The sequence below is a fragment of the Ranitomeya imitator genome, chromosome 3 (assembly GCF_032444005.1).
Source record: "Ranitomeya imitator isolate aRanImi1 chromosome 3, aRanImi1.pri, whole genome shotgun sequence".
NCBI classification, from domain to species: domain Eukaryota; kingdom Metazoa; phylum Chordata; class Amphibia; order Anura; family Dendrobatidae; genus Ranitomeya; species Ranitomeya imitator.
Window position 1 is genome coordinate 395,977,781 of NC_091284.1, and position 17,291 is coordinate 395,995,071.

Consider the following 17,291-nt stretch of genomic DNA (forward strand, 5'->3'; position numbering starts at 1 on the left):
GCCTGTACACATCCGCAGCTAAAGTGAGGAAGTGCAGGGTGGCCACTGTGGGGTCAGATCGCGTCTGTGCACCTTGATCAATCAACGTCGTCGTCCGACTACACCAATCACTGGATGGCCATGGTGTCGCCATGGTTGATAGGCTCCAGCCTATAATCGGTGCTCTTACCGCAGAACTGAACAGCCAATCACAGCGATTATTGCTGCAGGGGGTGGGGCGTTGCTCATTTGCCAGATTAGTTCATGGACGAATTGTGCACAAGAACAATCTACTGTACCATTGATTGGCCACATTCTGGCCGATCCTAATATTATGTGTTTCGGCAACCTTTAAATAACTGGTGAGAGAGGTTAAACTGCAAATAATAGAATGAAGAAAGCAGTCTAGTAGTAATTTGAGCTTACATTTTTGTCTTGGAGGGTCTCTTTTTCTGCCAAAGGGGTGTGTAATTAGCAGTTTCCTATGTATTCATACCTTCGTCCCCCAATGTTTGGAGTTTGAAGTTTGCTGGTCCCAACAGTGTAATGATATTCTGAAAATATGTGCTAATAACATATAACAATAACAGCTCTGTACACTTTAGGTGGCATTCTTGGGTACTGCAGATTAGCTGCCTTTGAAGTGAATAGTAGCTGATCTGCAGTAAAGGAGAACAGCCCTACACAGTGCACAGAGCTATTGTATTCCAGCTCTGCACACTCTTACCTTCCAGCTGCCACCGATCCTACAAACAGCTGATGGGTGGGGATGCGGGTGTGGGACTCCCACCCATTTTATATTAATCACCTATCCTAAGGATGACCGCGGTAATATTGTTGCCTGCAAAGGGTTTTACTAGTTTTTTTTTTAGTTCTGAGTTATGTCTAATGTTCTCCTTGGATCAGTCTATATGCAAACATCAGGATTTATGCATTTTTTTCACCTTAATGATTGCATGAATTTTTGTTAGCGTTACGTGCTAAGCAACAGATTTAAAAAAGATATTTAGCATTGAATAGTTATAATATGATTATAATCATAACTGTTTAAGGTTTTATTTGTGTATATTTGTGAAAAGTCTATGGGCAATGGCGCACTTGCCAGCTTGTCATGGATGTGAGGGGGTCTAAAAGCCATTTAAATAAATATAGTGAAATAAAATAGCTAAAAATTGTCTTGATAACAATGTTGTGCTGAGAAGCTGAATGAGTGCACTACAGAGATATAAATGATTTGGGGAAGAAAAGTCTGCATGGAGTCCAAGTAAGACAGAAGAAGAAGTTATACAGATGAGAAGCACTAAAAATGGAGAAATCAGGCATCTCTGCGATAGGGGGAGTAAGACAATACAGGGGTTTCATGGAATATATTGTTTTTTTTCTCTCTTATTATTTACAGGGAGTCATTGATTTGTCTATCACCAAGACTTGCTCAAATACAACATGATTACCGGTCGGGAGTTGTTTAATAGTCTGTTTCACAGGCCGACCCGGTTTCAGTTGAATACTGAATGATCTGTAATATCTTCTTCAGTGCGCATAGGCTGTTAACGTTCTTGGCAGCGAAAATCCTGCTTGCACCGGATGACGTGTTGCCGAGAACGATGATGTTTTGTGCAGCCCATAAGAGTATTTTACCCGACAAAAGGAGCATTTCGCTCGTTCGTCGGGTGATGGCAGCCTGTTTAAACAGCACGATTATAGGTCATATATTGCATATGTTGCAATGCATGACTTTAATAGTAAAATAAATAATGATAATAATATTATTACGAGTGGGTTATTTGTAGCCTAAAGGTAAAAGTATTACTTCATAGTATGACTAGCCAATCAAATTACAACATACTGGAGCCCGTAGTTAGACTGATCTCTGCTCTGACGCTGACAGTGTGGGAGCTTGCATCCAGGGTTTCAGTGTCAGTCCATCAACTCCACATGCCTCCATTAGTACCACAGAATATCAGTTACTTCACCAAGTGGCTTTTTTTCCTACAAAAAAAGTATGTGGATTCCACACCAAAGCCCCGGGGTCACCTCAAATAGAAAAACAGCAATCCACTAGGATTCTACAGTGAATTCTGGGAATTAAAGGGAATCTGACAGCAGGTTTTTGCTGCGTAATCTGAGAGCACCAAAATGTAGGAGAAGAGACCCTGATTCCAGTAATATGTCACTTACTGGGCTGTATTTTGCTGTTTCAATACAATCAGTGTTTTATCAACGGGAGGTTAATCACTATAGGACAACTGGCCTTGTGCATCCTAGTCAAACCAAGCTTCAAGCACTGATTAGCAGCTTTCTGTCACTAAACATCATACACAGAAAGCAGTGGGAAGCATGGTGGCTCAGTGGTTAGCACTATTGCTTTCCAGCGCTGGGGCCCTGGGTTCAAATCCCACCAAGGACAAGATCTGTAAGGACTGTGTATGTTCTCCCTGTGTTTGCATTGGTTAAATCCAGGTACTCCGGTTTCCTCCCACACTGCAAAGATGATAGGGGACAGCGATGATAATGTATGTAAAGCACTGCGAAATATGATAGCACTATATAAGCACAATAATAATTAAAAATAATCGAGTGGGTGGGTTATACATAGCTCAGTATGTGAGCCCTGCAAGATCCGGAACAAAGAAAACTGTGATTTTATCAAAAACTGCTGCACCAAGTAAACTGGAATCAGGGTCTCTGTCCCTTCCTCATGCTGCTGTCAGATTACGTAACAAAAAAACTGATGACAGATTCCCTTCATAAACAAAAAATGACCACCAACCACGTGTTATTGCAGAGAACAGCAAATGTATACATGAATTCCAAATTGCTTTAACTCAACACATAACTAAAAAAGAATCTTCATTGCCATCAAAACTGCATTATTCCAAAAGGATGTTTCCCAGAAAGAAGTCAAAACAGCCTTGTCCTCGAAGGGTTAATCAAAGCTCTTCCTCCCATCATGAACACAACCGCTGGGGAAATAAAATCCCAGCCGAGCTCCTGAAAGCATGCTGTAATGTCACAAAGGAAGTAATAGGCAATCATTAGCTAATGGATCGCTAAAGGGCACTGATTTACTTGGTCAAAGATGGAGGAAGCATGACACAAGCCGTCATTTTCCTAATGGCTATTTATGGGAAGCCGTAAAAAAAAATGAATTTTTTTTTATTGTACTGCACAGTCGACTTGGAACTTTAACAAAGAATAGAGACACGGTTCACCTTGAAATGAGCAGCGTAACATTAAGGGTTAATTCCAGGCATCCCAAAGGAGTGCCCCAATTATGGACCGAGCCCGGATTCTAGAAGTGTATTCACATACTATATATAGGTGTCAGTGCACACAAGGGGGAGTAACAAGATTTACCAAATCACAAGTCTTCAGAGTCGAAATTCAGTCTAAATGATTTATTTAAGGGGATTTCCAGTCATATGATATTGATGACTTATGCTTGAGATAAGTCATCAATATCAAATTGGTGGGGATCCGACACCCAGCACCCCCAACTTATTAGCTCCGGTGGTGACCAGATGTAAACACTGAATGGAGCGAGACTGTTCGATGAGGGGGGACACTACAGATCAGTATGGCCACTGATTTAAAGTACGTGGCAATGGCTCATTATTGTATTTGACATAACTTTTGGGGGAATTGGGGCTGTTTCACTGAACATTTCCTAAATTAAAGAATGAAGAACGGACATTTCTCCACTCTTGATCTCGTAGAAGATAAAGTAGTACGAGATGCCATTGCGTTTTTCACACAGCCACCTTCAGCCGGATTTTTCACAGCAGGAGGCGCGCTTTACAATACGCTAAACGCTTAGTTTAAGTGGAAATTATCATTTATAGAAGATCATTTCTGTTTGTTTGCATAGCTATATCCAGTCCGCGAAAATATCTTAAGAATTTCACAAGCAGATGAAATTATCCTTTCAAGATCACACACGCAGCAAGTGCCTTGAGCAGTTAGCTATTGATAATCTACGGCGGCAATGCTCGAAAGATCAGATAACTTTGTGATTTCAACATGAAGGCTGCGGAGTGTACGCTATAAATGAGGCGTGGAAGGAAGATAAATACGAAATGTTTGGGCCAAGAAAGATAACAAAAAAATGAGAAACAACAAGGTTATGAATCAGTGTCTTCTTTTATCAGCAGGACAAAATCCGCTGTACGATTTCGCCAATTACACGGATCTTATGAGGCGCTATTTACATCAGAGATCAGGCGGTATAATAAAAGAGCACAGTGAGGTCAAAAATACTCTGTTGTAAAAAAAAATCACAGTAATAAGCAAGTGCTAGTCAAAAGATGGAAAAAACAGGGTATTTAGTTGATAGGTTTTTTTGCAAAAAAATGTATACTAAGCTGCTCCACCAATCGTCAAGGTATACCCATATAGAGCAGTCCTACCTAATGTATATAATCCCTATCTGATGTATTTAAAAACCTGATCATCTGTATAGTACCTGTATAAGCAGGGTTCAGAGAGGGAATTTTCATGTGGACATGCTGGATGGAACAGCTTTGATGCAAATGACCCATAAGGAGTGGTGGACTCCCTGGTCTTGTAGAAACAAGAGAACAATACTCTGTTGTAAAAAAAAAATCACAGTAATAAGCAAGTGCTAGTCAAAAGATGGAAAAAACAGGGTATTTAGTTGATAGGTTTTTTTGCAAAAAAATGTATACTAAGCTGCTCCACCAATTGTCAAGGTGTACCCATATAGAGCAGTCCTACCTAATGTATATAATCCCTATATGATGTATTTAAAAACCTGATCATCTGTATAGTACCTGTATAAGCAGGGTTCAGAGAGGGAATTTTCATGTGGACATGCTGGATGGAACAGCTTTGATGCAAATGGCCCATAAGGAGTGGTGGACAGGTTCTTACAGACTTGTTCATTGTGCAAGTAGCCCATGAGTTTCTGGTATAATAAAAGTGTACATGATCGGAATGTTTCTTTGCCATGCCTTATTTTTTATTCTAAGCTTGCTCCCATTTACAGCTTTAGGTTCATTTTATACACGGACCCTTATGTCAATTCTCCATTCAAAAGAGCAGACAACCTGGCAGAACCTTACTTACCATATTGTAAATCAATAGGGTCCATCATCCATAGCTAATGTTCTGCCATGTAGATGACCGGGCTACACAGGAGCCCAACGTCAATATGAACATGGCCTTAGATCAATAATTTTGTCATGCTCTGTCAGCCATTATTTTTCCTTGTTTTGCAGTGAAAATACCATTCAGCCCTTATGCTTGCCTTAGATATTACTAGGTGCAACTGTCAGAAAAGTAACAGTAAGCATCAATGGATACAAGGCCATAGGCACATTAAAGGATTATTCCTATCTTATATATTTTGCAAAGTTTTTACCATGGCTTTCGGATTGGTGGGGGCCCAACCTGTAGCATACAGCTTTAGAACAATGAGGCCACAAAACTTCCTCTCTTCATTGATTTTCTTTGCTTGAACTGCAGCACAGCTACATTTAAAGGGAATCTGTCGGCAGGTTTTTGCTACTTGATCTGAGAGAAGCCTGATGTAGGCAAAGAGAAGCTTAATCCAATGATGTATCACTTAGTTTACTGTGTGCAGCCATTCAGACACAATCAGAGTTTTTAGATTTAGCAAGGCAGCATAGCTGAGAAAGCTAACCCCGCCCACATCAGGTTCTGTATATACAATGCCCATAGATAGTGAGGTGCTTATCACAAGAGGGGGTGCTTATCACAAGCAGGGGCATGTGCTGCTGTGTCCCAATAATGATAACCTCCTGGTGCTAAAACAATCATTATAAGCAAACAAAACCACTTAGTTTGATAAGAAAGGCATTGCTGAAATTTGTGTTTTAACCTCTACAGCATGTTGCCTTCAGATTACATAGCAAAAATCTGCTGAAAGATTCCCTTTAAGGAAAGGAAAAACCTTTAAGGGGTGAAAAACAGCAATCTCTTCATTATCAAGAACGATGAGGGTCACAGAGGCTGGACTCCAACCTTCATAAAGTGTCCTAAGTGGGACAACCTCTCTAGATGTAACAAAAATAATCAGGATTTCATTCAGACTGATCAATGTCCTTCTTCTATGTCTGGTGACTGATGAATGAACATCTAGTAAGAAGATAATATATGGTACCGTGGACATCTCCTACTTTCTAGAACAGCTCTAGAGACACGCGGCTGTATGATGCTTTTAATCCATGTATAAATCAGTGATTTTACTAATCTTTCAAACTGAAAGATCAATAGAGCATTATTTTTACTAAAAATGAAAAGTGAGAATTGACACAAGCAGAAGTCCTGGTGTTTGTCCTTTTCTGTATAATTTTACCATCGTTTCAGTATTGAATACATGTATCATTTTTTGTCACTGTAGTAAGCTGTTCACTACCTTGGTACTTGCAGGCCAGATGAGATCCACATATTCCCAGACTGATTCCTGACAGATAACGCCTTTAGTTGTGATGCTCTTCGGTAATTTCTGTTTAATATTAATAGAACACATTATGAACCTGAACAATTTGACATTTCATATGACACAACAGTTTGAACAGTTTGAGGAAACAAAATCTATTTCCAACTACTCAAAAATATCACTTTTTATCAATCAAGTGTTAAAAAATCTTAGCTCTTGTCAAAGGGTCTGGTCACTACTTTTTTTTATTGATGGCCTATCCTCTATCCTCAGAACAGGCCATCAAAATCTCATGGGCGGCAGTGGCTGGAAGTTGTGGGATGCTGCCAGAACACAACGCTGTAATTTTGATAGCAGCCTCAGCTGGGTACTGCACATATACCCCCTATTCACCTGAAGAGGGAGTGGATCTACCCAGCCGCATTGACCATAGTTTTGATGGAGCTGCTGTGTTCTGGGAGCATCCAACAGCTTCTAGCTGGTAACAGGTGATCAGAGAGGTTGCATGGTGTTGCACCCCACTGATATGATATTAATGGTCTATCCTAAGACCTATCATTTTTCCAGTAAAATCAAGATAACCTAATGACAGAGATTTTTGGCAAGGTTTAAGGGGTCACATACACAATAGAGAGCAGTCAGACATAAGGTGGTTTGATCTAACACTCCTGCCTCTACTTAGTTGAGTGCTCCTGTGTTCTCCTTCAGAGAGTCGTCACCAGACTTCTCTGGATGCATCTTATTTTGACGAGAACACAGGGATCGGCAGACAATATGGATCCTTATTGCCTCCGACATCATTTTACAGTAGAGAGTGGTGGCCTCATACACAGTAGACAGTTGGTTAAGCTTGCTTATATTAATGGGTTCAGTCAAAGTTACTCAAATGAAGTAATTACGAAAACATGGCACTTCTGGAATTCTGGTGGTGCACAAGTTGGATAACCAAATCTATCAACTGTGATGTAGAAATACTTGGCACTCATATAGGTGTGTTCAAGAACTTATTTATTGAATGAAGAAATTCCAGAAAAATGAGATGCTTCGGTCAATACTTGACCTTCATCAGTCATCTGAATAGAGTAGATCTGTGTGGAAGCGCGCTGTGTGAGAGTCTGCAGTGTCCACTGCTAAGACAGGAAGTGCTATAAGAGTGCCAAGTATTTCCACATCAAATGTGCATGAGGGCCTTTAGATGGTTTTACCATTAAAGGGATATTCTCAAAGTTTGGAAGTCATCCCATTACCATGGGTTAGAGCAGCGGTCCCCAACCTTTTTGACCTTGAGAGCCACATTCAGCACTGAGAGAGGGTCGTGAGCCACATTCTGCTCTGAGAGGTGGTCACGTGCAACATTCTGCTTCTGTCCCCCTCAAAGTCATGTCAACCAAAGCCACCATTACATGTGGCATTACATAACCGAAGCGTTTCCACAGAAATCACTCCAAAGCAGCACACTGAAATCCAGGGGTTCCCACAATGCCCCAATTCAGTATTATCCCATCAAGGACTCCCAACACACTGTTGCATCCAGCTTCAAGAACCTCCTCTTATAGGTAGAATCATCCTCCAGCGTACCATACCTAAAACATCTCTAAACCCCTAAGATCAGTATATGTGCATCCAGATCTGATCTTCTGTGCTGGGCTACTCAAAAATTCACAATTTTGAGATGTACTCTTCATACCTGTTTGCTGGACCTGGAGCTAATGCACCAATCCGGCAGACAGTCGCGAGCCACAATTCCTGGGACCGCGAGCCACATGTGGCTCCCGAGCTACAGGTTGGGGACCCCTGGGTTAGAGGATAACTTCCTGATCACTGCAGGTCTGACCGCTGGGGCTCCTACCAATTCCGAGAACTCTGGGAAGCCCCATGTGGACAGAGCAGTGGTCAATCATATGGTCAATTATTATTATGGGAGTGCCGAAGACCAGACGAGCGCAGAGCTCAGCTATCTGTGGTGGTCCTTTAGGGAATGAATGGAGCGGCAGTGTGCATAATCAATCACTGCTTCATTCACACGGGACTCTGAAGAGCCCCGACACATGAGATCCAGCAATCGACAACTAATGCTCGGAAATTATCTCTAGTCTCAATGATAGGGAATAACTTCCGAACTTGGGAACACGCCATTAAGTAAGTTACAGCACCTAGGAGGATGGCTATTCCTAGTGTACAGTTTTTCTGCAAGACAGGTTTAAATACACATACAGTCATGGCCAAAAGTATTGACACCCCTGCAATTCTCTCAGATAATACTCATTTTCTTCCTGAAAATGATTGCAAATACAAATTCTTTGATATTATTATCTTCATTTAATTTGTCTTAAATGAAAAAACACAAAAGAAAATGAAGCAAAAAGCAAAACATTGATCATTTCCCACAAAACTCCAAAAATGGGCCAGACAAAAAGTATTGGCACCCTCAGCCTAACACTTGGTTGCACAACCTTTAGCCAAAATAACCAACCGCTTCCGGTAACCATCAATAAGTTTCTTACAATGCTCTGCTGGAATTTTAGACCATTCTTCTTTGACAAACTGCTCCAGGTCCTTGATATTTGAAGGGTGCCTTCTCCAAACTGCCATTTTTAGATCTCTCCACAAGTGTACTATGGGATTCAGGTCTGGACTCATTGCTGGCCACCTTAGAAGTCTCCAGTGCTTTCTCTCAAACCATTTTCTAGTGCTTTGTGAAGTTTGTTTTGGGTCAATGTCCTGCTGGAAGACCCATGACCTCTGAGGGAGACCCAGCTTTCTCACACTGGGCCCTACATTATGCTGCAAAATTTGTTGGTAGTCTTCAGACTTCATAATGCCATGCACACGGTCAAGCAGTCCAGTGCCAGGGGCAGCAAAGCAACCCCAAAACATCAGGGAACCTCTGCCATGTTTGACTGTAGGGACCGTGTTCTTTTCTTTGAATGCCTCTTTTTTTCTCCTGTAAACTCTATGTTGATGCCTTTGCCCAAAAAGCTCTACTTTTGTCTCATCTGACCAGAGAACATTCTTCCAAAACGTTTTAGGCTCTTTCAGGTAAGTTTTGGCAAACTCCAGACTGGCTTTTTATGTCTCGGGGTAAGAAGTGGGGTCTTCCTGGGTCTCCTACCATACAGTCCCTTTTCATTCAGACGCCGACGGATAGTACGGGTTGACACTGTTGTACCCTCGGACTGCAGGGCAGCTTGAACTTGTTTGGATGTTAGTCAAGGTTCTTTATCCAACATCCGCACAATCTTGCGTTGAAATCTAGGTCAATTTTTCTTTTCCGTCCACATCTAGGGAGGTTAGCCACAGTGCCATGGGCTTTAAACTTCTTGATGACACTGCGCACGGTAGACACAGGTACATTCAGGTCTTTGGAGATGGACTTGTAGCCTTGAGATTGCTTATGCTTCCTCACAATTTGGTTTCTCAAGTCCTCAGACAGTTCTTTGGTCTTCGTTCTTTTCTCCATGCTCAATGTGGTACACACAAGGACACAGGACAGAGGTTGAGTCAACTTTAATCCATGTCAACTGGCTGCAAGTGTGATTTAGTTATTGCCAACACCTGTTAGGTGCCACAGGTAAGTTACAGGTGCTGTTAATTACCCACATTAGAGAAGCATCACATGATTTTTTGAACAGTGCCAATACTTTTGTCCACCCCCTTTTTATGTTTGGTGTGGAATTATATCCAATTTGGTTTTAGGACAATTCTCTTTGTGTTTTTTCATTTAAGACAAATTAAATGAAGATAATGATACCAATTAATTTGTGTTTGCAATCATTTTCAGGAAGAAAATGAGTATTATCTGACAGAATTGCAGGGGTGTCAATACTTTTGGCCATGACTGTATAACTCAGCAGATAATAAGCTTTTGTGCCAGTAAGTGAGTCTTTAGACACAAATCAATGTGTGCAGCCAATAAAACATAGGCTGTCTAAACACGCTGGGAGTTTTTTTTGTAGATGAAAATGTACATGAGGCTGATAATGTCTGATGCAGGCAATGCAAGGGCTACAATTAGGGAAATACCTTACTGTACGTACAGTACAAAACATATTACATGAACGATCATAGAGCTGGGGGAAATAACATAGCATCTTCACTGGAACAAGGAACAATCTTTAAATCAATGGCTGACTTTATAAAGTAATAAACAAAGTCGAAGAACCATTCAACAAGAAAGGACTCCCATGAGGAACAAGAAAATAAGTTGTGTCCATCAAGGCAGTCATAGGAGGTTTTCCAAGTGACAGGTGACAAACCTTTCAGAAGTGGCGCTGCCTGTTACAACACACTTCGAAAAATCTGGGTGATAGATTTGTAATATGGTCTGTACTCCAGAGGGTGATCTATCTAATGATATCAAATAAAATTACAGCTGAGATCATTATTGCTATTTCATGCTAGATGTATTTTATTTCTTTATGACAAATCAATGGTTGTTAACATCAAATGTAGATTATTTCTGTATTGGGAAAGTACATTTAAGTAAAGGTAATTGATGATCTGCAGTAGCTCAGATGACATGAGATGTAGGGAAAAGCAATATGAGCAATGAAATAGTACAGATGGAAAACTTAAAAATAAAATTATCGGGAAAAAAACGAAAACACTGTAATAAAAAGAAGCGTTCAGTTGCTCTTTTATGTTACACCTGACCATTAGAAAGAACTCACAGCTGTAAGATTACGATGTATCTTAATGTAATGGCGGTGCTTACCTGACAAAGGTGGGCGCTATACCCCGAAACTTGCATGGCTTTCACTTTGAACGACTTAATAGCAAACATCTGAATGAAGCCTTTCCATATTGCAGTTTCAGATGAGGAGGCGTTCTCACTTTTACTGCCTAAGACATCACTAAAAAAAAAAAGCAAAGACTGGGGTGTGAGAAGGAAACATTACAATCTATACTTGATAGTAGTTATCTCAAAATTTAGGCTAGAGCCTAAAATTCCAAAATACTTTACTTTTCCATGCAATCAATGGTCTCTGCTGCCTCCGAGGTTTGTAGCTTCTGCCCATAACTCTTTTCCTTGGCATTTGTGATTGGTGATTTTATTTTTGCCCATTGGCCCATATTATTCATATCTGAAGGTTTGATTTTTCCTGTACAATACAATAAAACGTCACTATTAAGCATGCATTTCATGTAATGAAAACCTAAAAAAAAATTAAGTTGGCCAATACAAAAAAAAAATCTAACTTATGCAAAAAGGAACAAAATAAACTGCTATATAACCTGGCAATAAAAAAAAAGAAATCATTGGAATATAACTGTTGGATGGTCTCCGAGTATTTGCTAGTGCTCGGAGATTTAGTTTTCGTTGCCTCAGCTGCTAGCTAGCCTGAGTACATGTGGGGGTTGCCTGGTTGCTAGGGTATTCCCACATGTATTCAGGCTGTCTAGCAGCCATAAATCATGCAGCTGCATTAACAAGAACTAAATCTCCGAGCACTAACAAATACTCGGAGACCACCCGAACGTGCTTGGGAAAACCCAAGAAATGAATAGACTTGCTCATCACTAATCCTTATCTTTGACTGAGACATTCTGTTGTATTTAGGTGCTTATATAGGTGCTTACCCAAAGAGTAAGCCTGGTCTCTCAGTTTGTTCATATGCTACCAGAATGGAGATCCTTATACAGTATTAAAGGGGTATTCACAAGTTTTCTCTTGAGTAGTTCAGAGCAATGGATTCTACTTAGTTTCCTCACTTGCTGATTTCTGGCAGAGTGGACATTTCTCCTTGAGTGACAGCTTTAGTGAATAGGAATACTGTAGAATTAGAAGAACTACAAAGCTCAGCACAAGTTCTGCCGTAACACATTCAGCTGTCAATGGTTTGTTCTAAGTCCACACTGCTGTCACTGTACTGACACATAGGGATAACGGGGAATTTGAACAACAGCAAAGCTCCCACACCAATAGCATAGAGCTGAGAGCAGTGATTGTGAGAACTGCTCCGAAGGGCTGGTGATTAATGACTGCATCTCTTCTGAAGATGAGAGGGAGGTGAGCAGCTACCTGATGTATATAAATTAATGGGCTGGAGAAAGCTGACTGGGATGTTAAGAGTCAAAAAGGTTGTCCACTACTTTAACATTGATGACCTATTCTTAGCGGGTGAGATACCCAGAACCCCCGCCGATCAGAAGTTCTTGCTGACTGTGGCATCCGGAAGAGCTCAGTTATGGAGCTGCTTCATCTACAACACTGCTATGTATAGAAGACGTTATGATCTCCTATGAAAGCTAGTCACGGGCTGGCTTTCACAGGAGGATCGTAATGACAGGCACAGGAGTCATCAAGAGATTGACCTTCGGGATTTAAAAGGTTAACAGCCACGAGCGGAGCACTGCCCCAGCCATTGCTGTTAAAGGCGCATGATGGCGGATTAAATCAGCTATCGTTTTGCCAGGAAAGATGTGGGCTTGGCATGCGAGCCCGCATAAAAGGCAGGGACAGGACATACGACTTACATGTACATCATATGTCGTGAAGGGTTTAAGAACGCTGTCCTAAAAGCTCTGAGTAGGACATGGTTGCACAGAGACTAGGCGTCCTGTTGGCTTTCCCCTCCAATGCAGTTATAAAAATACAGCAGCATTAAAACATAGAACATACTGAAAAGTTTGAGTATTGTATGAACTCAGAGGTAAAGATTATGAACTACATCTTACCCATGCAAATGAGGCAATTGAGGTCCAGAAGGTGAGTTTTGTGATGAGCTGTTGTATCTGTTTTGCTCTCATTTATGTTATTAATATCTGAACTCAGTGAATCTTTGGATTTCCAAGGTGCATCCTATGGATGAAAGTTATATAGATGAGTGCATCATATTACTCAAAAAGCATTTATAACCTGTCTTACAACTCCAAACTAACATCCAGCTACCTCCCTACACGTAATCTCCATTCCACACACAATGTCCTTCTCCGTTCTCCTCTCAAGTTCTTCTTGCACAAAAAAGTAAACCAATGTACAATTTTACAAACAGCGTAAAATGTCAAGCTTGCTTACGCTGTAGGAATATACTTTGCCAATCATTTGGGGGTTCAACCAGTGGGATACCACTGATCTTGAGCTTTCCAGCAGCCCAGAATTCAAAGAATGGAGAGAAGGTTCCTATGCTCGACCTTAGATTAGCTCAAAGAGAGTTCTTCAGAGCCCCAATCTCAGGATAAGTGGGATCCCATTGATCAGACCCTTAGCGATTGAGAACACATCCTCTAACCCAGTGTTTCCCAAATTCCAATCCTCACGGACCCCATGGCTCATGTTTTCAGGATTTCCATAGTGTTGCACAGGTGAAACAATTCCTGATGCCTAAATACTAAGGAAATCCTGAAAACATGACCCGTGGGGTCCGTGAGAACTGTAGTTTGGGAAACACTTCTCTAACCCATAGAAACGGGATAACGTCCAAATTCAGCAAAAACTCTTTAATGGTGCTTTAAAATAAATAACATTATTATCTGTGAGTGATATTACTGGTATTGATATAGAATGAGATATATAATGAAGGCCAGAGAAGAAGAAATACAGACATGATTGCATGGTTAACAAAGTATTGTTCCCTTGTGCAGTGTGCATATAAAATGGATATTTTGGGTCCACACTGAAATATACAGAATACATTCAGACCATGACAGAGCAACAATGCTGGTCATACATTTTCAGACAGACAATTTTCATAGTGACACAATCTTGAGAAATGTTTACTTCATTGTCTGAAAGCTTTTACCTCACAAATAGTTCTATGTTTTTCTATGTTTGTTGTTTGTTATTGTAAAACATGGAGGTTTATTTAACCTTTGCCTGTTGTGGACTTATGTTATCTTGAGAGCTTTTTGAATTGTGTGAGTTTATTGCCCCATTGTCTAATGTTTGCCTGGTGTCTCTGATTCATCTAAAGGTACCTTCACACATAACGATATCGTTAACGATATCGTTGCTTTTTGTGACGTAGCAACGATATCGTTAAGGAAATCGTTATGTGTGACAGCGACCAACGATCAGGCCCCTGCTGGGAGATCGTTGGTCGCTGAACAAAGTCCAGAACTTTATTTCGTCGCTGGATCTCCCGTGGACATCGCTGGATCGGCGTGTGTGACACCGATCCAGCGATGTCTTCACTGGTAACCAGGGTAAACATCGGGTAACTAAGCGCAGGGCCGCGCTTAGTAACCTGATGTTTACCCTGGTTACCAGCGTAAAAGTAAAAAAAAAAAAAACACTACATACTTACCTACCGCTGTTTTAAAAAAATATATAAAAATATATAAAAAAGTGTAAAAATATATTTTTTTTAAATCCCCAAATAAAGAAAGAAAAAGAAACAAATATATTTCCAATAAATGCATCTATTTATATAAATAAAAAAATCAATAATAAAAGTACACATATTTGGTATTGCCGCTTCCGTAACGACCCGTTCTATAAAACTGTCCCTTTAGTTAACACCTTCAGTGAACACCGTAAAAAAAAACAGGCAAAAAACAATGCTTTATCATCATACCGCCAAACAAAAGGTGCAATAAAAAGCGATCAAAAAACGTATGTACCTAAAATTGGTACAGCTGAAAACGTCATCTTGTACCGCAAAAATAAGCCATCATACAGGTCCATCAGCAGAAAAATAAAAAAGTTATAGCTCTCAGAATAAAGTGATTCTATATTTTTCTTTAAAATAGTTTTTATTGTGTAAAAGCACCAAAGAATAAAGCTGCCTTACCAATTTTACCACATGCAGAACAATATTTAAAAAAAAAAAAGCAATTCCTGAATTGCTGGTTTTAGTTCATTTTGTCTCCTAAAAATCAGAATAGAAAGCGGTCAAAAAATTTAATGTGCCCGAAAATGGTATCAATAAAAACGACAGCTAGTCCCGCAAAAACAAGCCATAACATGACTCTGTCAGCCGAAATATGGAAAAATTATAGCTCTCAAAATATGGTGCTGCAAAAACTACTTTTCACAGTAAAAAGCATTTTTTTGTGTGTGAAAGCAGCCAAATATAAAAACCCAATATAAATCTGGTATCGCTGTAATCTCACCGACCCGAAGAATAAAGTTGCCGAATCACTTATACCGCACGAGGAACGGCATAAAAAATAAATAAAGCCAATTATTCACATGCTGTTGATTTTTTCATTCTACCTCCCAAAGATCACAGTAAGGCTTGGCGCACATTTATCCTGCGCACTGCACTGAGTGCTTACAGCGGGGTTTCTGTGTAAATCTCTGAAATACGTGATTCTGACAGAACCCCTGGTGGAAGATTCCCTATAATGAGGCAGATAGAAGCACTGGGGGCGTCAAAGGACCTGTGATCCAGTAGTGTCCATCTTTTTAGGATTGCATAAAGGTGCCGTTGGCCACAATTTTGTGCACTTCTGAAAAGGACACCGCAAAAGAGAGGCCAGACAGAGTCCAGAGTAACTCTGCTGCCTCATAATAGTGAATGGATCCATTGGGGGTTTCATCTGTCATGTCACTCAGAGATTTAGATGGAAACCCCGATGTAAGTGCTCAGCGTAGTGAGCTGGACAAATGTGGTCCCAAACGTTATGTAAAATGTTCCCAATAAAAGCTTCCACTCAATCCACAAAAAAAGCAAGGCCCCACTCAGATCTGCCATCTGTTAACGGAAATATAGGGGGCTTCCACGTTACTGGTAGCACAAAGGCTCTGGAAAAGTGAAATAGCTCATCACCCGCGAAAAGAATTTCAGCAAATTCTCCACTCCCAAATCCAAATGCCCCCTCCCTTCTGAGCCCCAGTGTGCCAAAGCAACATTTAGCGCCCACATGTTTGGCATTTCTTTAGTGATGAGAGCCTGCCTAACTCAAGGGTGCGTGTCTCCAGAAACATGAGCTGGGCATAATGTACTGGTGACTGCAACATACTGGTCACTACAAAGGCAGTTTGCAATTATCACTCAGCAACATCCACTGCTGCCTGTTTCTGGAAAACACCCATGGAGTCAAAATCATCACTTCATCTGTAGATAAATTCCCAAAGGTTTATAAATTCCACTTGAGGGGGAGGGGGGGATTCTGCTTTTCTAGCACTTAGGGGCTCTTTATATGGAATCTACAAACTAGTCTACGAAAATATGTGCTCCAGGAGACAAAAAGCGCTCCATCCCTCACGAGTCACCCCGTATGGCAAAGTAGTACTGTACAGCCACATATGAGGTATTTCTACATTCAGCAGAAATTGGGGGACACATTCTGGTGCCATTTTTACCCATTTCCCCAGTGTGAAAATGTAAAACTTGGGGCTAACACACAATCTTGGTGGTAAGAATGTGAATTATTTTATCTTCACTGCTCAATGGTATAAAAGTCTGTGACACACCTGTGGTGTCAATATAATCACTGCACCCCTAGATGAATTCATTGAGAGGTTTCATTGGTAAAATGGGGTCACTAATACATTTTTTTTGCTGTTCTGGCACATTAGGGGTCTGCCAATGCAACATGGCACCCTCAAACAAGTGCAGCAAAATCTGCACTGTAATATGGAGCGACTTCCCTTCTGAGCTTTCCACTGTGCCTCAAAAGTAGTTTTCAACCCCATATGGGGTATCGTTGAACTTAGGAGAAATTGCAGAACAAACTTTGGGGCCCATTTTCTCCTTTTGCCCTTGTGAAAATACAAAATTTGGAGCTAAAAAGATTTTTGTGATTTTTTTTTTTTAATTTTCACAGCTTACCATTATAAACTTCTGTGAAGCACGTGGGGGTTCAAGGTGCTCAATACACATCTAGATAAGGTCTCAAACGGGTCGTTTCCAAAATGGTGTCACTTGTGGGGGGTTTCCACTGTTTAGGCACATCAGGGGCCAAGGGTGGACACTGACAACTTGGGGCTCCTGTGCAAGAAATG

At 40.7% G+C, this 17,291-nt stretch overlaps 1 protein-coding gene across 1 annotated transcript in view; it reads right to left on the minus strand.

The window, feature by feature from the left end:
- Nucleotides 1-17,291, minus strand: part of SPOCD1 (SPOC domain containing 1) — a 176,316-nt gene that overhangs the window by 24,512 nt on the left and 134,513 nt on the right. Inside the window, exons 8-11 of the mRNA XM_069760158.1 lie at nucleotides 13,079-13,202; nucleotides 11,364-11,502; nucleotides 11,115-11,253; nucleotides 6,377-6,466 (exon numbers count right to left, since the gene is read on the minus strand). Coding sequence (XP_069616259.1) covers nucleotides 6,377-6,466; nucleotides 11,115-11,253; nucleotides 11,364-11,502; nucleotides 13,079-13,202 — 492 coding nt within the window. The remainder of the gene's footprint in view (nucleotides 1-6,376; nucleotides 6,467-11,114; nucleotides 11,254-11,363; nucleotides 11,503-13,078; nucleotides 13,203-17,291) is intronic.